The sequence below is a fragment of the Oratosquilla oratoria genome, chromosome 32 (assembly GCF_046742065.1).
Source record: "Oratosquilla oratoria isolate Oo_2021 chromosome 32, ASM4674206v1, whole genome shotgun sequence".
In the NCBI taxonomy this organism is placed as follows: domain Eukaryota; kingdom Metazoa; phylum Arthropoda; class Malacostraca; order Stomatopoda; family Squillidae; genus Oratosquilla; species Oratosquilla oratoria.
In genome coordinates, this window is record NC_134808.1 from 48,640,335 (window position 1) to 48,658,519 (window position 18,185).

The 18,185-nt window shown below is 38.1% G+C and overlaps 1 protein-coding gene across 4 annotated transcripts; it reads left to right on the forward strand.

Moving 5' to 3' along the window:
* The first annotated feature begins 890 nt into the window (after positions 1-890).
* On the forward strand, positions 891-11,038 carry LOC143017469 (uncharacterized). Of its 4 annotated transcripts, none has more exons than XM_076172235.1 (4): positions 891-1,015; positions 4,277-4,390; positions 5,267-5,356; positions 9,190-11,038. In XM_076172235.1, exon 4 carries the CDS (start codon positions 9,317-9,319, stop codon positions 10,589-10,591), a length of 1,275 nt encoding a protein of 424 aa, XP_076028350.1. In that variant the 5' UTR covers positions 891-1,015; positions 4,277-4,390; positions 5,267-5,356; positions 9,190-9,316; the 3' UTR covers positions 10,592-11,038. The 4 variants fall into 4 exon arrangements, with proteins under 4 accessions (XP_076028350.1, XP_076028348.1, XP_076028349.1 ...); XM_076172233.1 differs by lacking the exon at positions 891-1,015 and adding an exon at positions 1,054-1,144; XM_076172234.1 differs by lacking the exon at positions 891-1,015 and adding an exon at positions 1,073-1,175.
* The last annotated feature ends 7,147 nt before the right edge of the window (positions 11,039-18,185 follow it).

Sequence of the window (18,185 nt, forward strand, 5' to 3'; positions counted from 1 at the left end):
CCTCATACATTATTCATCTATTTAACTATCTATGCAACCAAAGCTTCATACTCTCATATATTTCCTTCATGTTAGCTGCATGGAACAGAGAAATAGAGGGAAACGTGTTTCCATTAGCAGGACTGCCTCCAAACTTACTTTGGAAGAGTCAATAAACAAATGTAATTCATATGTGTTATACTCACGATTAAGGTATTTTATAAAGACAGGACATCATTGCAGAATAGCAGACCATCTTCAAGTGAGGACATTTTCTTGTAAACACAATGATGATCACAATGGAAAAATTAAACTGTACTGTAACACAAAAAAAAAAAAAAAAACTACACTGGGCAACAAATAATTTGATCCAAGAGAGAGGGCAGTGGGCACCTCTTTCCCTGGTATTTTCGCATTTTAAATTCAAAAACATTCCAAAAAATGGAAACACATTGTTTTTCACAATAGGAAAATTAAAGACGTATACTGGAACACGTAAAAATATGGGTAATACAATTTATTTAATGTTTTTGGATTTGGAATACGAAAATACCTGGAAAAAATGAGCCCTCTCTCTTGGGACAAATTCTTTGTTGACAAGTGTCACTGATCGCAAAAGTAATTGATATAATCGATAAGAAAAATGAATTAGTATCGTCCATCACTAACTTCAGCAAAAAAGAAAAAAAAATGTGACTGCCGCTCCAGACAGCGACGACGAGAATATTTTTAAATCTAGGTAACAATATTTTTCAGCTACAACACGTGGGCTAAATTGTTAAGTATATCATACAAAGTTCCATTTCGAAAATCTATCGGAATTTTAGGATATATAGCGAAATATGATACTTTTGTTAGTTGATTTAACTGGTGACATCTGACAACACTGGCTGGTCAATGGAGTTTGTTTTTATGTCGGGTAGGTACATGTCTACTCAAACCAGTGTTCATACAAGCAATACATGATATGAGCAGTACACATACCACTCCGAACCACCGACATATACAAAATGCTAAGATGAAAATAAATACCAAGGTAACGCGTCAATGGAAACAATGATTCGGTAACTAATTTAAGGATAGAAGTAGTTCGATTTGAATGAGTGATTCGCGAGATCAATTGTGTTTACAAATAGAGATCTCGGAGAACGGCAACAGGCTAGAGGTAGGAGAACCTAAAGCTCAAATTGCCAACGGTCAGTTCAAAGATTAACATGATTCCAGTAGTACCGGTTTATAGTTTATTCTTCTTCTTGTTAAGCTGGTCTTACTCCGCAAGAGAGCTCTGTAGGACAGACAAATTTTGTTAGAAGCTGATGCTAGAAGTACACCCAGCCACAATTGACTGTAAAAATAAGATTAGTACAAAAACCACCCTACCGAAGAAAAGAAAATTACAATAAAGACATATTACAACAAACCACAGTGCATATTGATATTCTATATTGATAGTTAAACCAAGAGATCATAGTACTTCGAGAATAAAAGAGAAAAAATATTATCTAACAGTGACTAGGAGCTTTTATTATAATAATAATACCAATCTTTCGTAAGTACTAAGTGCAATGGCAAGCTGTTATATACCCTAGGAACAGCAAATTTAAACTTAAAAGGCACAAAACTCAACATTCAAAGAGCATATTGATTCTGACCATGTTACACAGTTTGACTAATATCTAAAATTTCAACTGGTTGCAACACTTGTAACATATCCCTCAAATATTGTGGACAATCAGTTATTAAAGTCTGCTGAGTTAACACTCAGGGTTTTGATAGTATTCTCACCCTTATAAACCAGAATCAATCAGAATAGGAGTAATTCTTTTCCACCTGGGGACACCTTTAATCAACCTTGCAGCTCTATTAATATTGTTTTGCAATTTCTTAAGCTGACACTTATGAGGCAGCCTGTAGTATATTGAGTTACAATAATCCATTCTCATAATGACTATGTATAATCAACTTCATAGAATCCTCAAGATACTTTTTAACTAAAGCAATATTTGTAAGGTTTAATCCACATATCTTAACAGTATTGTTAATCTGACAGTTAAAGTTCAGATTACAATTAAGTGATTATTCCTAAGTCATGCATGCTCTCAGATATATGGATTAAATTACCATGAATACATATATATTTTCAATACCAATGCTCTATTTATATACCAAGGGCTTTTTCCCCTTACAAGGAAGATAGCCAAGTCGGCAAGTACGAACTCCCACCCATTCTACTCCCCTCCACCACCCTTTCCTCCCTCTCAACTTAGTTCCTCATGGATGACAGGTCACCTGTATCCCGCCCACTGCCCAGGGTCAGAAGCAATATAGCAAGACACAGCACATCCACAATAAGGCTGCTTCCCTGTATCAGCGAGCCCCCCACTCCATCCCCTCATGAAAAAAAAATGGAGAAATCTTTCTGAGTTGCATCTAAATACCCTTCATACATAACCACTTCCTACCTCCCATCCTCCCACCCCCTCCCTTCCTTGCATCACTGTCATATATACACAGCCATTCTCCACTCACCCCTATCTCCAACCTTCTCCCTTGCTCAACCAGTATTACTTAGTTTATTTTTCATACTCATCACCTTATACTCAGTTTTATACTCATTCTATTTTAAGTGCTTTTTATCCATCCACCCCTTTACATGCTGAAAAACATTATTCTTTTCAAATGTTTCATCAATGTTAGTAATAGCAAAATAAAACTGGGTATCATCAGCAAATAACTTAAACTACCTGCTGCTGTAAATAGCTCTGATAAACCCATTGTGTACTACAAAATAGTATCAGGCCCAAAATACAGTTTTAAAAGCTTTTTATCCATCCACCCCTTTATATACTGAAAAACATTATTAATCATTTCAAATGTTTCTTCAATATTTTTTTTTTTTTTTTTTTTTTTTTTTTTTTTTTTTTTTTTATACCAAGGCTTTTTCCCCCTTCCAAGGGAGGTAGCCACAAAAGGAAAGGCATAAAAACACTCCCACCCATTTCATCCCTAAATACACTCCACACCCCTCCCACCCTTCCTCTCATCTGAGCACCTCCTGGATGACGGGTCATCCCTGAACCCTGCCCACCGCCCTGGGTCAGAAGCAGTGTCGCAAGACACAGTACATCCACAGCAAGGCCGCTTCATTTAATCGGCGACCCCCCCTCTCCGTCCCCCTTTGCATATAAGGAGAGGACGGGGAGAAATCCCTTCGGGCTGCGTCAAAATTTACTCACACATACTACCCCACCCCCCCACCCCCCCGCCTATTCCTCCTCATGCAGTCACAACATCAATATTTGTAATAGCAGTCACAACATCAATATTTGTAATAGCAAAATAAAATTGAGCATCAATTCACATTCCTGCAATCCTCTGGGACACCACTTGTCTCGGGTGATGATCTGAATATTATTGTCAGGGTGAAGGTAAGCATTCGTGCACAAGCCTGCAGTATTACTGGGGCACACCATCTAGTCCCGGTGCTTTATCAAATTTTAGAGCCTTTAGCCTGGCCTGCACTTCTTCCTGACTTACAAAATCTATTCCTTCCTCATGGTTGTCCCCTATCATCTTCTATGACAAACACTTTATTAAAAATGTCAATATGTGCATATCAAAATAATTAAGCTAGACTGATCATTTTTCTGTAATTGGTAGACAGTGTAAAAATTATCTGTACTGTCTTTTATGGAAATCCATTGAAAAATGAATAATACAAAAAATAATTTGATGTCTTTTTTTTTTCCTTATATCTTAGTAATTGATAGCAACTGATTTTTTTTGTGAGATGGAGTGCATTCTTTTGTGCATTTAGCAACTCTTGAGAGACAAAAGTGGTAGATAATTAAAGATGTTTTATTTATACTATTTTGATATAATTTTCATTGTAATTATGTATGTTTTAATTATATTATATCAAATTTGTCATATTTATATTACATTTGATATTTATATTCATTATCTTATATATGTTATAACCTAGGGCAGTGGGCAAAATGCAGAGATGACCCATTATCCAGGAGGAGCCAAGAAAAGAGGGAGGGAGGGGTGGTGAATGGGAGTGGAGTATGTGGGGATGAAGTGGATGGGAATGGATTCATGCCTTTGACTTTGGCTACCTTTGGGGAAAGGCCATTGGTATATGTATGTTATATTTATGAATGATTAATTATATCATATGTTATAATTTATATTATATTTGTTGTAATTTATCATGTCTATTTATTATATTCATAATTATATTTATTCATCACTGCCCTCAAAGAGGAAACTCATCCGCACTTTCTTCACCCAGGTGGCACAGCCCCATCCTCCGCAAGGTGACCAGTATCATCAGCCACCTGTAGTACCTCCCCTCAACATTTCAAGCAACAAGGACGCTGGAAATGAATGAAAAGTGATGTAGTAGGTAAGGTGTTTTATCCCAACTAAGTTAGGAAATATCTTTATAATTACCAAGTTAAGTTAGGTGTGGATGTGCTACTCTGCACTGCAGCCCCGCCAAAAAAACACTAAATTTTTTAAATCGCCACATATGGCTCAAAATACTCAGAATAATAAGAGCTATCTGATGATATAGTTAAGAATTGCATCTGCGACTAGAAAACATCTTTATATTTACCTTAGTTTTTTGCTTGATATCTGCTGTGATCCAAGGCTACTAAGTTTGAAAAATACACTTCATTTTCCACTGCCATAAACAATTTTTTCCGAAACTTTAACTGAGGTCATGTTCTTAACATCCAAGGCTACTAAGTTTGAAAAATACACTTAATTTTCCACTGCCATAAACAATTGGTCTCTCCCCCTGGAATCAAACTACCTAATTCATGTGATGATGACCCTTGATATATTGTAACTCAGTATATCATGTTTTGGATATATGCTCTGGGTGGTAGGCTCCAATAAGTCTTGGTACGGTATACCTCCTGGCACCTCCTGGAGGTGCTCAGATAAGAGGGAGGGTGGAGGGGTGTGGAGTGTATTCAGGGATGGAATGGGTGGAAATGATTTTATGCCTTTCCCTTTTTGGCTACCTCCCTTGTAAGGGGGAAAAAGCCTTGGTATATGTATATGTATGTACGGTATACAAATCCTACATCCACCGCATTTGTGGACAGAGGCTTGCAGATTCCACTTCTTTGTTCACTAGCCAGTCAGGCAGTGTGCTATGTACATGTTGGCCAGTGTTTGAGTTTAAGAAGGTAAGAAAATGTTAATACAGTGAGGCTATAACCAATGAAATATGTGATTTAAGCATTGCAGCTCAGTGTCTTGTTTTCAGTGATGAGATGTTTGGTGCTCAGAAGGCGAAGAGGATCAACCTGGCAGTAGGACAGAAGTTGAGTTAATCAAGAAACTTGTGAGTGATGAGGTATGTGATGCTAAAGATACAGTCATACAGTACATATCATGCTCAGACAACACCAGGATCCAACTCTATTACCACCACCTAAAACACCCAAAAGAGGAACTGATAAAGGGAAAAAAAAAAAATATATATATATATATATATAAAAAATAAAATAATAAGCAAATGATATTGGACAAGTTCATCAGATGTTCTGTTCTTAAACCAGCATCCCTCAAGCTGGCCCCTTTGCAGTATCCCAGCCCAAGCACAAGTTTGTAAACTTTAAAGATAAAGCCACTGATGACCACTCAGAGATGCGGATCAGTGACTTCTGAATCAGAATGATGATGTCCCCTAGGCTGTCTGGCTGAGTACTCTCATCTCCTTGAGGAATGCTATGGCTGGAATGGAGTTTTCGCATAAATCCATTATGGAGTATATGTTGTGTTGTTGGCATGCATAATTGTATACAATGCAGTCTTCCATAATGTGTTGAATAGTATGGGGTATGCATCTGGAGGCAAGTGGTGGTTGTGGAGGAAGAGAAGAGAGTATTTCTGTGAAATATAGTTATTTGGGTGTTGTTTTGATGATTCTTGGTATGCGTGGTTGTTCTGCCATTTGATGTAGTGGTAGGCTGTTTGTGTGCCTCTCATGTCAAGGCAACCCTTGACTTTGAGGACTTTTTTCATGGTGTAGATGGTCTGTAGTTGTTGTATTTGTGCAGCCTCTAATTATCTTTATTTTATTGAAAAAGGTGGAATAAGAGAATAACGGGTCTCATTCCGAGTTTATTCCTGACCGGTTTCGCTTGCTCTGAAGAAGCTAAAAGCAAAACCAGTCAGGAATAAAATCGGAACGAGACCCGTGACTCTCTTTTTCCACCTTTTTCAACTTGTCACAATGTCTCAACTTTTTTTTTTTCTTTTTTTCTTTTTTTTCATATAGTCTGCAGGGTGTTGTGGTGTGTCTCATTGAGATTAGAGACCTATGCAGGCTTACATAATTCAATGTTGATCATACATATTGTGTACTGTAATGGTAGTTTCCTTGTTGTGTCTGAATGTTATATCCACAAGTGATTTAAGCATGTGTGGAGTCTAGATACGCATTTTGTCATTATGTTTGTGATGTGTTGTTGTTGTTGTTGTCGTTCCCTAGACTGTCTGTCCGAGCAGTCCCGTCTCCCCAAGGAAGGCCACAGCCGAAACTGGGTTTTCCCACAGATCCTTTATAGAGTGTATGTTGTGTTGTTTGCGTGCATGATTGTGTATAATGCAGTCTTCCATTATGTGTTGTATGGTATGGGGTGAAGTGTTACATCCTGGGCAGCTGTTCACAATACGGTAGTCCAGCCTCTTCTGGTAGCTTAGAAGTGCTGGGTGGTGACCGCATCGCAGTCTGGCCAAGTGGACTCTGTCCTTTCGTGGGAGAGAGGATTCAGAAGGGTGGATATCAGGGGGTCTGGCATGCAGCAGTGTGTTGTCTTTCAGTGTGTTAATGGAGCGGTGAGTGATATGATTATGAATATGTTTCCGGAGGCTGGTATTTGGTGGTTGTGGAGGAAGAGAAGAGAGTATCTGTGCGTAATAAAGGTCTTTGGGTGTAGTTTTAATGTTTCTTGGTGTGTGTGGGTGTTCTGCTATGTAGTGTAGCGGGTGTGATGTGTTTGTGGTGGCTGCAGCAAGTGTTTGTGTGCCTCTCATGTCGAGGTGGTCCTTGACTTTGAGGACTTTTGTTTCATGGTGTAAATGGTCTGTAGGTGATGTATTTGTGCAGCCTGTAATTGTTTTTAGGGCTTTGTTTTGTATGATTTGAAGGGTGTTGTGGTGTGTCTCACTGAGATTAGGAGCCCATGCAGGACTCGCATAATTCATCACTGAGCGTATGCATTGTTTGTATATTGTTATATTAGTTTCTTTGTTTTGTCCAAATGTTGTTCCAGTGATTGACTTAAGTGCATTAAGTCTAGGTGTGCATTTGTTTATGTTTGTGAGGTGTTGTTTGAAAGACATGGATGTATCGTATGTTACACCAAGAATTTTCGGTGTGTTTGTGTGTGGTATTAGAGTGTTGTTGATGTAGAGATGAGGTATGTATTTGTGTTCTTTTGTCCAGTTGGTGAGAAGTGTTGCTGTAGATTTGGTTGGAGCTATTTTGAGTCTGTTAGTGATGAACCATGTGTTGAGTGTGTCAAGGTAAGGCTGGATTATTTCTGCAGCTTTGTCTGTGTTACGATGTGTGCATGTGATTGTTATGTCGTCTGCGTAGGAAGAGATTTGTATTTCTGAGGTGTCTGGTGTGGGTAAGTCATGCATGTATAGATTAAATAATGTGGGGGATAGAACTGAGCCCTGTGGTACTCCGTTCTTAATGTTTCTGATGTGCGATGATTGGCCATTATATGACACATGAGCATTCCTGCCTGCCAGATAATTGGCCAGCCATCTTTTGGTGTTATTGTGCATGTCTGTGTTATATATTTTATTTGTTAGGTTGTGGCGGGGGATAGCATCAAAAGCTTTACTAATGTCCAATGTTATAATGTTATAATGTTTGTGATGTGTTGTTTGACATGGTTGTATCACATGTTATGCCAAGATTTTTGGGTGTGTGTGCATGTGTATGGTATGAGGGTGTTGTTGATGAAGAGGCATGGTATGTATTTGTGTTCTGCTGACCAGTTGGCAAGAAGTGTTGCTGTGGATTTAGTTGGGACTATTTTGAGTCAGTTTGTAGTGAACCAGGTGCTGAGCATGTCAAGGTATGGTTGTAGTATTCTGTGGCTCTGTCTGCATTATGATGTGTGCATATAATTGTTATGTCATCTGTGTGAGAAGAAATTTGTATTTCTATGGTGTTGGTTTTGGGCATATTGTGCATGTATAGATTAAAGAGTGTGGGGGGATAGGACAGAACCCTGAGGTACTCCATTCCTAAAGTTTGTGGTGTGCAATGATTGACCATTTATGCATTTATGACACATCAGCATTTCTGCTTGTCTAAAAATTGGCCAGCCATCTTTTGGTATTATTGTGCATGTCTGTCATATATTTTATTTGTGAGATTGTGTTGGAATGGCATAAAAACTTTACTAATGTCTGGTGTTATAGGAAATGTTCTGTGTGTAGACTCATTTGAATTAATGCCATCAAAAACTCGTTGCATAAGGGTAATCAGAAGAGTGTGGAGTGTAGTGGTCTAATACCATGTTGTGATTTGACAAGGGGGATATGTGGTGTGAGTTGTAATATGAGGTATTCTGTGACTTTGGAGGGGATGGAGAAAAGTGTGATGCTGGATTTCATTTGTATTTCCCATCATGTTCTCTTTGTCCATCTTTATTATTATTTTTTTTTTCATAAACATTTTGCATGGGTTCACACTCCTTTTAAGGTTTGTGAATGCAGAAATATAAATTTCCTTTCAATTGAATGTTGAACTTGGTCAGTGCTAACAATTTATGAGCCAATAAACTTTTTTAATAATCTAGTGCAACTGTAGATTTCTTTGTCTTTATAGGCAGTTTTCATTTCCTGCAGTTAGTATTTTCCTCTGTAGTACATGATGTCAATGAATCACAAAGGATAAGAATTGTGAACCATTTCATTATCAGACAATTTTGGATACAATTGAATAGGATTTCTTTCCCTTAAATGGAATTCTGAACTGTAACCATGTTTTGAAATGTGCTCACCATACAGTATGATAAACAGTCTCAGATGAAACTAGAGTCTTGGGACAGTAATTGAACTTTGATGAAATCCAGTATTACAGTTCTGCAGTTGTATATGGAATATCCACACCCCAGTTACTATGTACCACAAAAATCACATTCCTTACTTCTTTTCCAGGACTTGTATTGCCATCAGACTTTGATTGGATGGGGATATCCATTGATTCCATAAACACGCCATAGAATAGCCCCGATAGAAGGCAGATGCAGGTATCTCTCAAAAAGTTAATCTCAGAAGATATAAAATGTCCCAAGGAGGAGAGAAGCCTTTCCAGTGTGACTTGTGCAATGCATCTTTCTCAAAACAGAGTAGTCTCAAAAGGCATAAAATGACCCACACAGGAGAGAAATCATTTCAGTGCAACTTTTGCAGTGTATCTTTCACAGAGAAGTGTATTCTCAAAAGCCATATGATGACCCACACAGGAGAAAAGCCTTTCCAGTGTGACCTATGTGATACAGCTTTTTCATTTAAGAGTCATCTCACAAGACATGTGATGACCCACACCGGAGAGAGGCCTTTCCAATGTGGCCTTTGTGATGCAACTTTCACACAGAAAGGTACTCTCTCAAGCCACATAAAAAACCACATAGGAGAGAAGCCATTCCAGTGTGACCTGTGTAATGGAGCCTTCTCAACAAAGGGTCATCTTAAAAGACATAAGATGACACATACAGGAGAGAAGCCGTATCAGTGCAACTTTTGTGGTACAGCTTTCTCACAACAGTCTACTCTCAAAAGCCACGTGATGACCCACACAGGAGAAAAGCCTTTCCGGTGTGACCAATGCGATGCAGCTTTCTCACAGAAGGGTAATCTCACTATCCATGTGATGACCCACACAGGAAAGAAGCCTTTCCAATGTGACCTGTGCAGTGCAGCTTTTTTCCTTAAGAAGCATCTCATAGGTCATGTGATGACCCACACAGGAGAGAAGCCTTTCCAGTGTAACTTTTGCAATGCAGCTTTCTCACAGAAGGGTACTCTCACGATCCACATAAGAACCCACACAGGAGAAAAGCCATTCCAGTGTGACCTATGTGTTGCAAGTTTCTCCAGGAAGGGTAGCCTCAGAAGTCACATGATTACCCACACAAGAGCGAAGCAGTTCCGGTGTGACCTGTGTGATGCAGCTTTTTCAAAAAAGAGTACTCTCAAAATCCATGGAATGACCCACACAGGAGAGAATCCTTTCCAGTGTGACCATTGCAGTGCAGTTTTTGTAAAGAAGAGTACTCTCAAAATTCATATGATGGCCCACATGGGAGAGAAGCCTTTCCAGTGTGACATATGTAATGCAGTTTTCTCCCGGAATGATACTCTCAAAAATCATGTGATGGCCCACACAGGAGAGAAGCATTTCCGGTGTGACATATGCAATGCAGTATTTTCCCAAAAGTATAGTCTCAAAAGGCATATGAGTACCCACACAGGAGAGAAGAGTTTCCAGTGTGACTTGTGTGTTGCAGCTTTTTCACGTAAGGATAGTTTAGATAAACACATGATGACACACTCTTAAGCAGCCATTTCACATGTAACCTATGCAGTGTAGCCTTCTCACATAAGGATACTCTCAAAAGACATTTGAGGAATCACAAAGGATAGAAGCAGCTTTCTTACACAAAAGTACTCAAATGCCATGCGAGAACCCACACAGGAGAAAACCTTTCCTATATTTACCTAGTTGTATCTTACAGGAAGGGGAACTATGCTCATGGTGTCCCATCTTTGTATCTCAGTGTCGAGTTTGCTCTTAAATTTGTGTATAGTTTTTGCACATACTATTATTTCATCCAGTTTGTTCCATTTGCACACACTATTGTTTCACCCAGTTTGTTCCAATGTGCTGCAACCTCATACACGGGTAATCTCATGTGATGCATTTTGTCGTGTATGGAAATGCAGATGAAAATGAGGGGAAAATATTGATAGTCTATGTAGAGACAAATAAAATAATTGACTCTTATTTGATCTTTTCAATAAATGAAATTAAGGCTGGAGATGATAGAATCGTGGCTAGACCTCCCCTAGAATGACCATGAGATAATGGTTCTTGTCCTAAACATCAATTATTAAAAAATAAAATGTACTGATACTTCAATCAATTGCCAACAACAATTTCATTCTATTTCAATGACAAATGTACCAGAATTGATTGTCATTCAAGTTAACTGAAAATTCTTGAGATTGCAAGCAGAGACAACAAAGTTAGCTACACCAAGAATTTGGCTCTATAACTTAGTGTTTGATCACTTCAAATATATATGTATATGGTTGGAGTTGTGACTCATGTTTAGTCATCAATCAAAACAAACTGTTGAATTAGTTACACCTATGTGGCTAGATCTGATTCCAAATTTAGCATGTTATGACATCAGAAAGAACAGGTAATATCTGTTATACAGATTGGCCTCTCATTAACGGACGTTAATTAGATGTTTAGTGCTGTGCAATCACTATGCCACCCAAAAACCACTCCAAATCAACGGATTATTCGCATCAATGGACACCGTTACCCCCCTTTTAGTCCGTTAATGAGAGGTCAATCTGTATGTGAATTGAATGTTATTCATAGTAGTTCAGACCTACTTTTTACTGGAAGCCAACGTAAAGATAATTCCAATCATTCCCATTGCCAATTTCATACATTTCACTCCTTATTTTCACAAGCCCATTTTAACAAAGCCCATTTGAAAATGTAGATGTTTGTGTGTAATTTTTCTTTTAAGTAGATTGTGAGGAAGTATCAACTGCTAGGTCAGTCTTAAAGTTGAAAGACAGTTGTCTATTAAGAACACATCAGTTCTCTAAGTTGCATGAAAAGCAAGTAAGATGGATGTTATGTTTCCACATTGTATTTTTTATTTATTTATTTATATTTATTTTTTATGAGATCCTGTGTGACTGAAGACCCGGTAATATTGATATTGTCACTGAGCTGATATTTGCTGTAACATACCAATTTGAATGTCTAATCCCTTGTCCAGAATTCATTCAAAATAAAATCTACCTTCATTTTTTTTTCTGTACAATTGCAACCTCCTTTATCATGCATTCAGGAACACTATAAAAATACAGTAATTGCATTTCAGTGTGAAACAAAAATATATGGAGACAAACTCTTAACCCAGTGGAGTGTGCACAAGAATGTGGGAAGAGTCGTCTCAACATTTTAGAATTAATCAGGAGCAGGCAGACAGAGCTTATCCTATCCAAAGGTTCTTCCTGAGACCAGACAAGCCCCAAAGAACACTAATAGTGTCATTTGTCAAAATCTCTTTTTCCTTTTATATTTACCTAGTTGTATTACACAGGAAGGGAGCTATGCTCATAGTGTTGTCTTTGTATCTTTCAGCATCAAGTTTGTTCTTAAATTCTTGAATAGTGTTTGCACACACAGTTTCCTTATCTAATTTATTCCAAGTATCCACCACTCTGTGTGTGAAGCTATTCTTTGTTTTTCTGTTGTCCCACTTTAATAAATCATCTCTATCTAGGATTTCCATTCCTTTCAGAATTCTATAAATAGTCAGTAGATCTCCTCTTTCTCTTTGTTCTAGAGTTGGCAGTTCCAATTTGGACAATCTTTGTTCGTATGTCAATAGTTTAAGAATTTCTGCTTTCTGTGCCAGGTTTCTTTTTCTTATTCAAACTTTCGGTCTATTTCATGTGAAAAAACAGAAATGATAGAATGAGATAGATTGGTAAGGAGTAAAAGTGAGAATTGAGTTTCTGGGCCTGATTAAGAAACAAGATACTGGCCAATCATCTTTCAATTTAACTACATTTTTCATACTGACCTTCCATGAGAGTTATAAAGCCACCAATAAATCTTATAAGGATATAAACTAAAACAATGATAATTTCTTGGCAAAGCTAATCTTTATTTTCTTTCTATATACATTTTGTACTACACAATAACAAAAATACTGGTAACCTACAAATTGTAACTAGTGTTCCAACAAAATACATGTAACATTAAGAAAATAAATTCTAAAATACTGTACATACACAAAAGTATACAAGAAATATGTGCATACAAAACAAATACCCATTAGTAATGTTCAACTAAATTTTCTTGTGGACTAAATGTTCACAGATAATCATTAAGATTAATTTTGTTGGCTCACTTGTGCACAGGCACCAATTGTGCACAGGCAATGTTGTGCACAACATTACGTAATACATAAAGCACCTTTAAGAGAATCCTGATACACATTCTGATTTCCCCAGTTGTATCTTAGGAGACTTCATATTATACGAGTTTCAATGATTAGGGCCATTTTCCTAGACTTCTCCTGGCCTACATATTCATATTAAACTATTCAACATATATCAAATACCTAGGAGCACTTCAGCAAGGTAAACAAATACAGTAATGATACTTGGCTTACACTCTGGCTGTTCATTACATAATTTAAATTATTTAGACCTATACTGTGGCACGATGGTAGATGGGTAGAATATTGTGGGGGAGTTGTTGAATGTAGAGGAGGATTGGAAGGCTTTGACTGATAGTGGGAGATGCTGTGAATATGATTGTAATGGGGAAGGAAAATTATAAGGTTACAGGAAAAGGGAGGTACGAAAAAGCATTGAAAGAGATGAAAGTTGGTAAGGCACCTGGGTTAGATGGTTGTCATGTGGATTGTATGATGAAAGTAGTAGTCACAGTGAAATGACTGGTGAGATCATTTAATAAGTGCCTAAAGGAGGAAAGTGAACTGGTGTAGACTGGTAAAATGCATGTTTAGTCCTACAATACAAGGGAAAGGGGGACAAATATGAATATAACAGTTTTAGAAGAATTGGTCTATTCAGTATAGTCAGTATGGTGTCTGGGAGACTGTTAAGTGAGAGGAATAGGAGAATAGAGAGGTAATAATTGGGAAAAGCATTGCGGGTTTACAAAAGAAAGAAAATGTTTAGTAATACAGATATACAAGAAGTTTGTGACAAAGGGTAAAGATGTCTTGGGCTTTCATGGATATATAGCTGTATGATATGATTGACATACAGGAGTTATGGGAGAAATTGCACATATCTGGGATTGGGGGAAGTATGTGGAAGGCAGTCAAATATTTTTATACGAGTAGAACTTGTATGAGGGTAGAGAATGGAAATGAGTGGATTTAAGGGATTGGGGTTGTGTAATGTCAACTTGTTTGTTCAATTGTAAATGGATAGGAGTAATGGGGGGAGAAAAATATGAGGGTGATAGATGGAGGTTCGAAGTTAGTGAGTGAAAGTAGAGGTGAGCCAGTTGTTGTTTGCAGATGATACTGTGCTTGTAGCTGAGTTGGAGGACAGACTGAAGCAGCTAGTGGCAGAGTTTAGGAGGGTATATGTGAGGAGAGAGATGAAAGTATGTATTTACCTAGTTGTATTATACAGGAAGGGGAGCTATGCTCGTGGCGACCCGTTTTTGTATCTCGCAAGATCAAGTTTGTTCTTAAATTGTTGTATTGTGTTTGCACACACTATTTCTTCATCTAATTTGTGCCATACATCTATCACTCTATGTGGGAAGCTGTTCTTTTTCAGGTTCCTTTTTGAGTTTCATTGCATGTCCTCTTGTTTTTCCTCTGTCCCGTTTTAATAGGTCCTCTCTATCAAGGCATTCTTTTCCTTTCATAATTCTGTAGATGGCTATTAGGTCCCCGCGATCTCTTCTTTGTTCCAGGGTTGGTAATTCCAGTTCGGCCAGTCTTTGTTCGTATGTTAGGTTTGCAAATGTTGGGATCAACTTTGTGGGGGAAAAGTAATGTGATGAGATGTACAAGGGATGATGATGGTGGGATGGAGAAGAATTTAAACTGTAAGAGGCTGGAGAAAATGGAGAGCATTAAGTATTTAAGGTTACATGCAGCAGGGATTGGAGGTGTGGAAGCAGAGGTGAATTAGATTAAAGGAAGCAAATAAATATCTGGGTTAAAAGTACCATGAGAAATAGGTAATTTACGATGAATGCAAAGAGAAACCTGTACAAGGGAATGATTGTGCTCATGACACTGTACAGAACAGAGACTTGAGAGTTCAAAGGCAGATGAAAGGAAGAGCCTAGATGTTTAAATTAAATTATTGTGTCTTGTGACAACCCAGGGTAGTGGACAAGGTGCAGGGATGACCCATCATCCAGGTGTTAAGATAAGAGGGAGGGTGGAGTGTATTTACAGATGGAATGGTTTTATGCCTTTTTCTTTTTGGCTCCCTCCCTTGTAAGGGGGAAAAAGCCTTGGTATACGTATGTATGTAGGTTAAATGCTTGAGAAGTATGGAGGGGGGTTACGAGGATATGGTGGTGAGGCAAAAAGCAAGAGTTGGAAAGAGAGCTAGTAGATAGGGTACATCAATGATTCCTGAGTAAGTTGTGCATATAAAAGGAATTAAAAGGAATGCATCAAGCAAGAGTAGCAAAAACAAGTGAAAAACAGAATTGGGTGGATGGAATTTCAGGGCAAGACCAAGATCGAGATGGATGAGGTGAAGGGGGCACTGGATATTTAAGGAATGTCTCTTGAACAAAGGAAAAAAAAAATGTACCGGTAAATGACAGGAGTGAATGAAGTGTTTGTAAATGGATGAGGAAATGGAGTCACAAGGGGTAATCTTCTTGTCTCCATATAAATTTAATGGACTTGGAAAGTGGTGGTGGGGGGGGTTTGGTCACCATGTAATGAAACAATTGGAGTAAACCTGATCTGGCTGTCAGGCCCTGCTGTGGAAGTGCAGTGTCATGCTGCATTGCTTTTGACCTGAGCAGTGTGGTGCTATGGTGGGAGGTACAACAAATGGGCTTTTGTATGAGTGTGCGATGGTACAGGAAGGGTGTAAACTTTGATTTGGCCACCCACCTTATCAAGGAAAAAATGCCTTTTAGTACGTCTTCTCCTTTTGCATGGGGAGATGGAGAGGGGGGTTGCCGATTTAATGAAGCGGCCTTGCTGTGGATGTGCTGTGTCTTGCGACACTGCTTCTGACCCAGGGCAGTGGACAACGTGCAGGGATGACCCGTCATCCAGGAGGTGCTAAGATAAGAGGGAGGGTGAAGGGGTGTGGAGTGTATTCAGGGATGGAATGGGTGGGAATGATTTTGTGCCTTTTCCTTTTTGGCTATCTCCCCTGTAAGGGGGAAATGCCTTGGTATATGTATGTATATATGCACTTTGGCATAGTGCACCCTTTAACCTGGAGAGTTTAACTATATAGCCCCAGTTGGAAAATTACGCTAAACTGAGCTCTGCAGGACTGCTAGATAATATCTTGAATATGAGTTCTGGCATTGTAAAAAGGAATTAACTCGCCAGGTTTATTTTCTTGCTAGACAATACCTCACCACCTTTGTTACGATGATAACCTCAATAGATTTTATTACAGCTATTGACAGGGTCAGCAGCAATGATGTGTCTTGCTGTATTGCTTCTGACACAGGGCAGTGGGTGAGATGTAGGGATGACCCATCATCCAGGAGGAGCCAAGATAAGAGGAAAGGGAGGGAGGGATGGTGAATGGGAGTGGAGTATGTGGGGATGAAATGGGTGGGAATGGAATTATGCCTTTTGACTTTGGCTACCTCCCTAGTATGGGGGGAAAAACCTTGGTATGTGTATGTCTCACCTTCTCACCAAACGCCTGGTAGGCTAGTGCCTGTCAGCCACTGAGTCCTGATGAACGATTTTCCTCCATTCTTGTCGGTTCGCAAAGGTCTCTTCTATGTGTATGTATTGGTACATAATTTAATTATTTCACGGAGAGGGCAAGTTCAGTATGAAATGGAGTCTTCATCGATCATGACCCCATTTTGTCCACCTCTACCTCCTCAGATGAGAGAAAAAAAAAAAAATTAACCCGAGTAAAAATTATTCATTTTGTCCACCTCTACCTCATCAGATGAGAACAAATTTCTAAAATTAACCCGAGTAAAAATTATTTATTTTGTCCACCTCTACCTCAGATGGAAGAAAAAAGAAAAATAAATCTAAAATTAACCCGCGTAAAAAGTATTCATTTTGTCCCCCTCTACCTCCTCAGATGGAGAGAGAGAGGAGAAAAAAGAAATAATAATAATAATAATAATAACCCGAGTAAAAATTATTCATTTTGTCCACCTCTACCTCCTCAGATGAGAAAAAACTTTCTAAAATTAGCCCAAGTAAAATTTATTGAGGATATCATAACAGTGGAAGGTATTCTGACATTATGAAAAAGGATCACAAGAGTTTTACAGGCTTGTCACTCATCTCTGATTTATTTTAAAAAGGACTCTCAAATATGTGCAAATATATAAGGAAAACTAAGTTTCAATTTTAGATAAATGCTATTGTATTTTAAGAACATGAGATTTACCTTGTATTTCAGGAGCAAGAGATTATTAAAAGAATATATTTTTTTATTTCTTACACAATCAAAACTCTTTTCTATGGAATGTATACTACATGACTGAGACAGCATGTCAGATAATATTGAAAAATACATTGAGCCCACTTTTATGCTAAAACAAACCATGAAAAACATATACAGTACTATTGGTAATTTTTTTTTTTGCACGCGCGAGTATTGTACGTCTCTATTTGCTTTATTTAACTAATTGTAAAATACAAGATTGGAGCTATGCTCATGGAAGTCTCATCTCGGTATCTCCATGAATTATCCCACTCATATAACCATCTACATGCAGACACCACAATCCCTCCCATAGGACAACAAATGAAAATGATAAGCACACATTTCTATGCAAGAGTCCTCAACCCTACCCATCTATCCCATTATAAAACACAAGCACAACCACTGAAAAAAATACCAGTAGCATACTATTCAAATATATGTAACAACCTACCACCTGTTCTATACAACACAACCATACAGAAACATATGCACCCTAATATCACAAAACAAACACACCAGATTCTCAACTTCACCAAACTTCGCCACACAGCCGTACAGAGACACCCCTTCCATAACAAGCATAAACTACTAGCTTGACTGCATTCAGGCTAACAGCCTAAAACAATACTGACATAGAACAGGCAATAAAAAAAAGAATATATATATATATATGTATATATATATATATATATGTATATATATATATAATATATATATATATATATATA

Bases quoted from the DNA above. Each gene is read 5' to 3' on its own strand.
- LOC143017469 (XM_076172235.1), top strand. From the start codon at position 9,317: ATGTCCCAAGGAGGAGAGAAGCCTTTCCAGTGTGACTTGTGCAATGCA.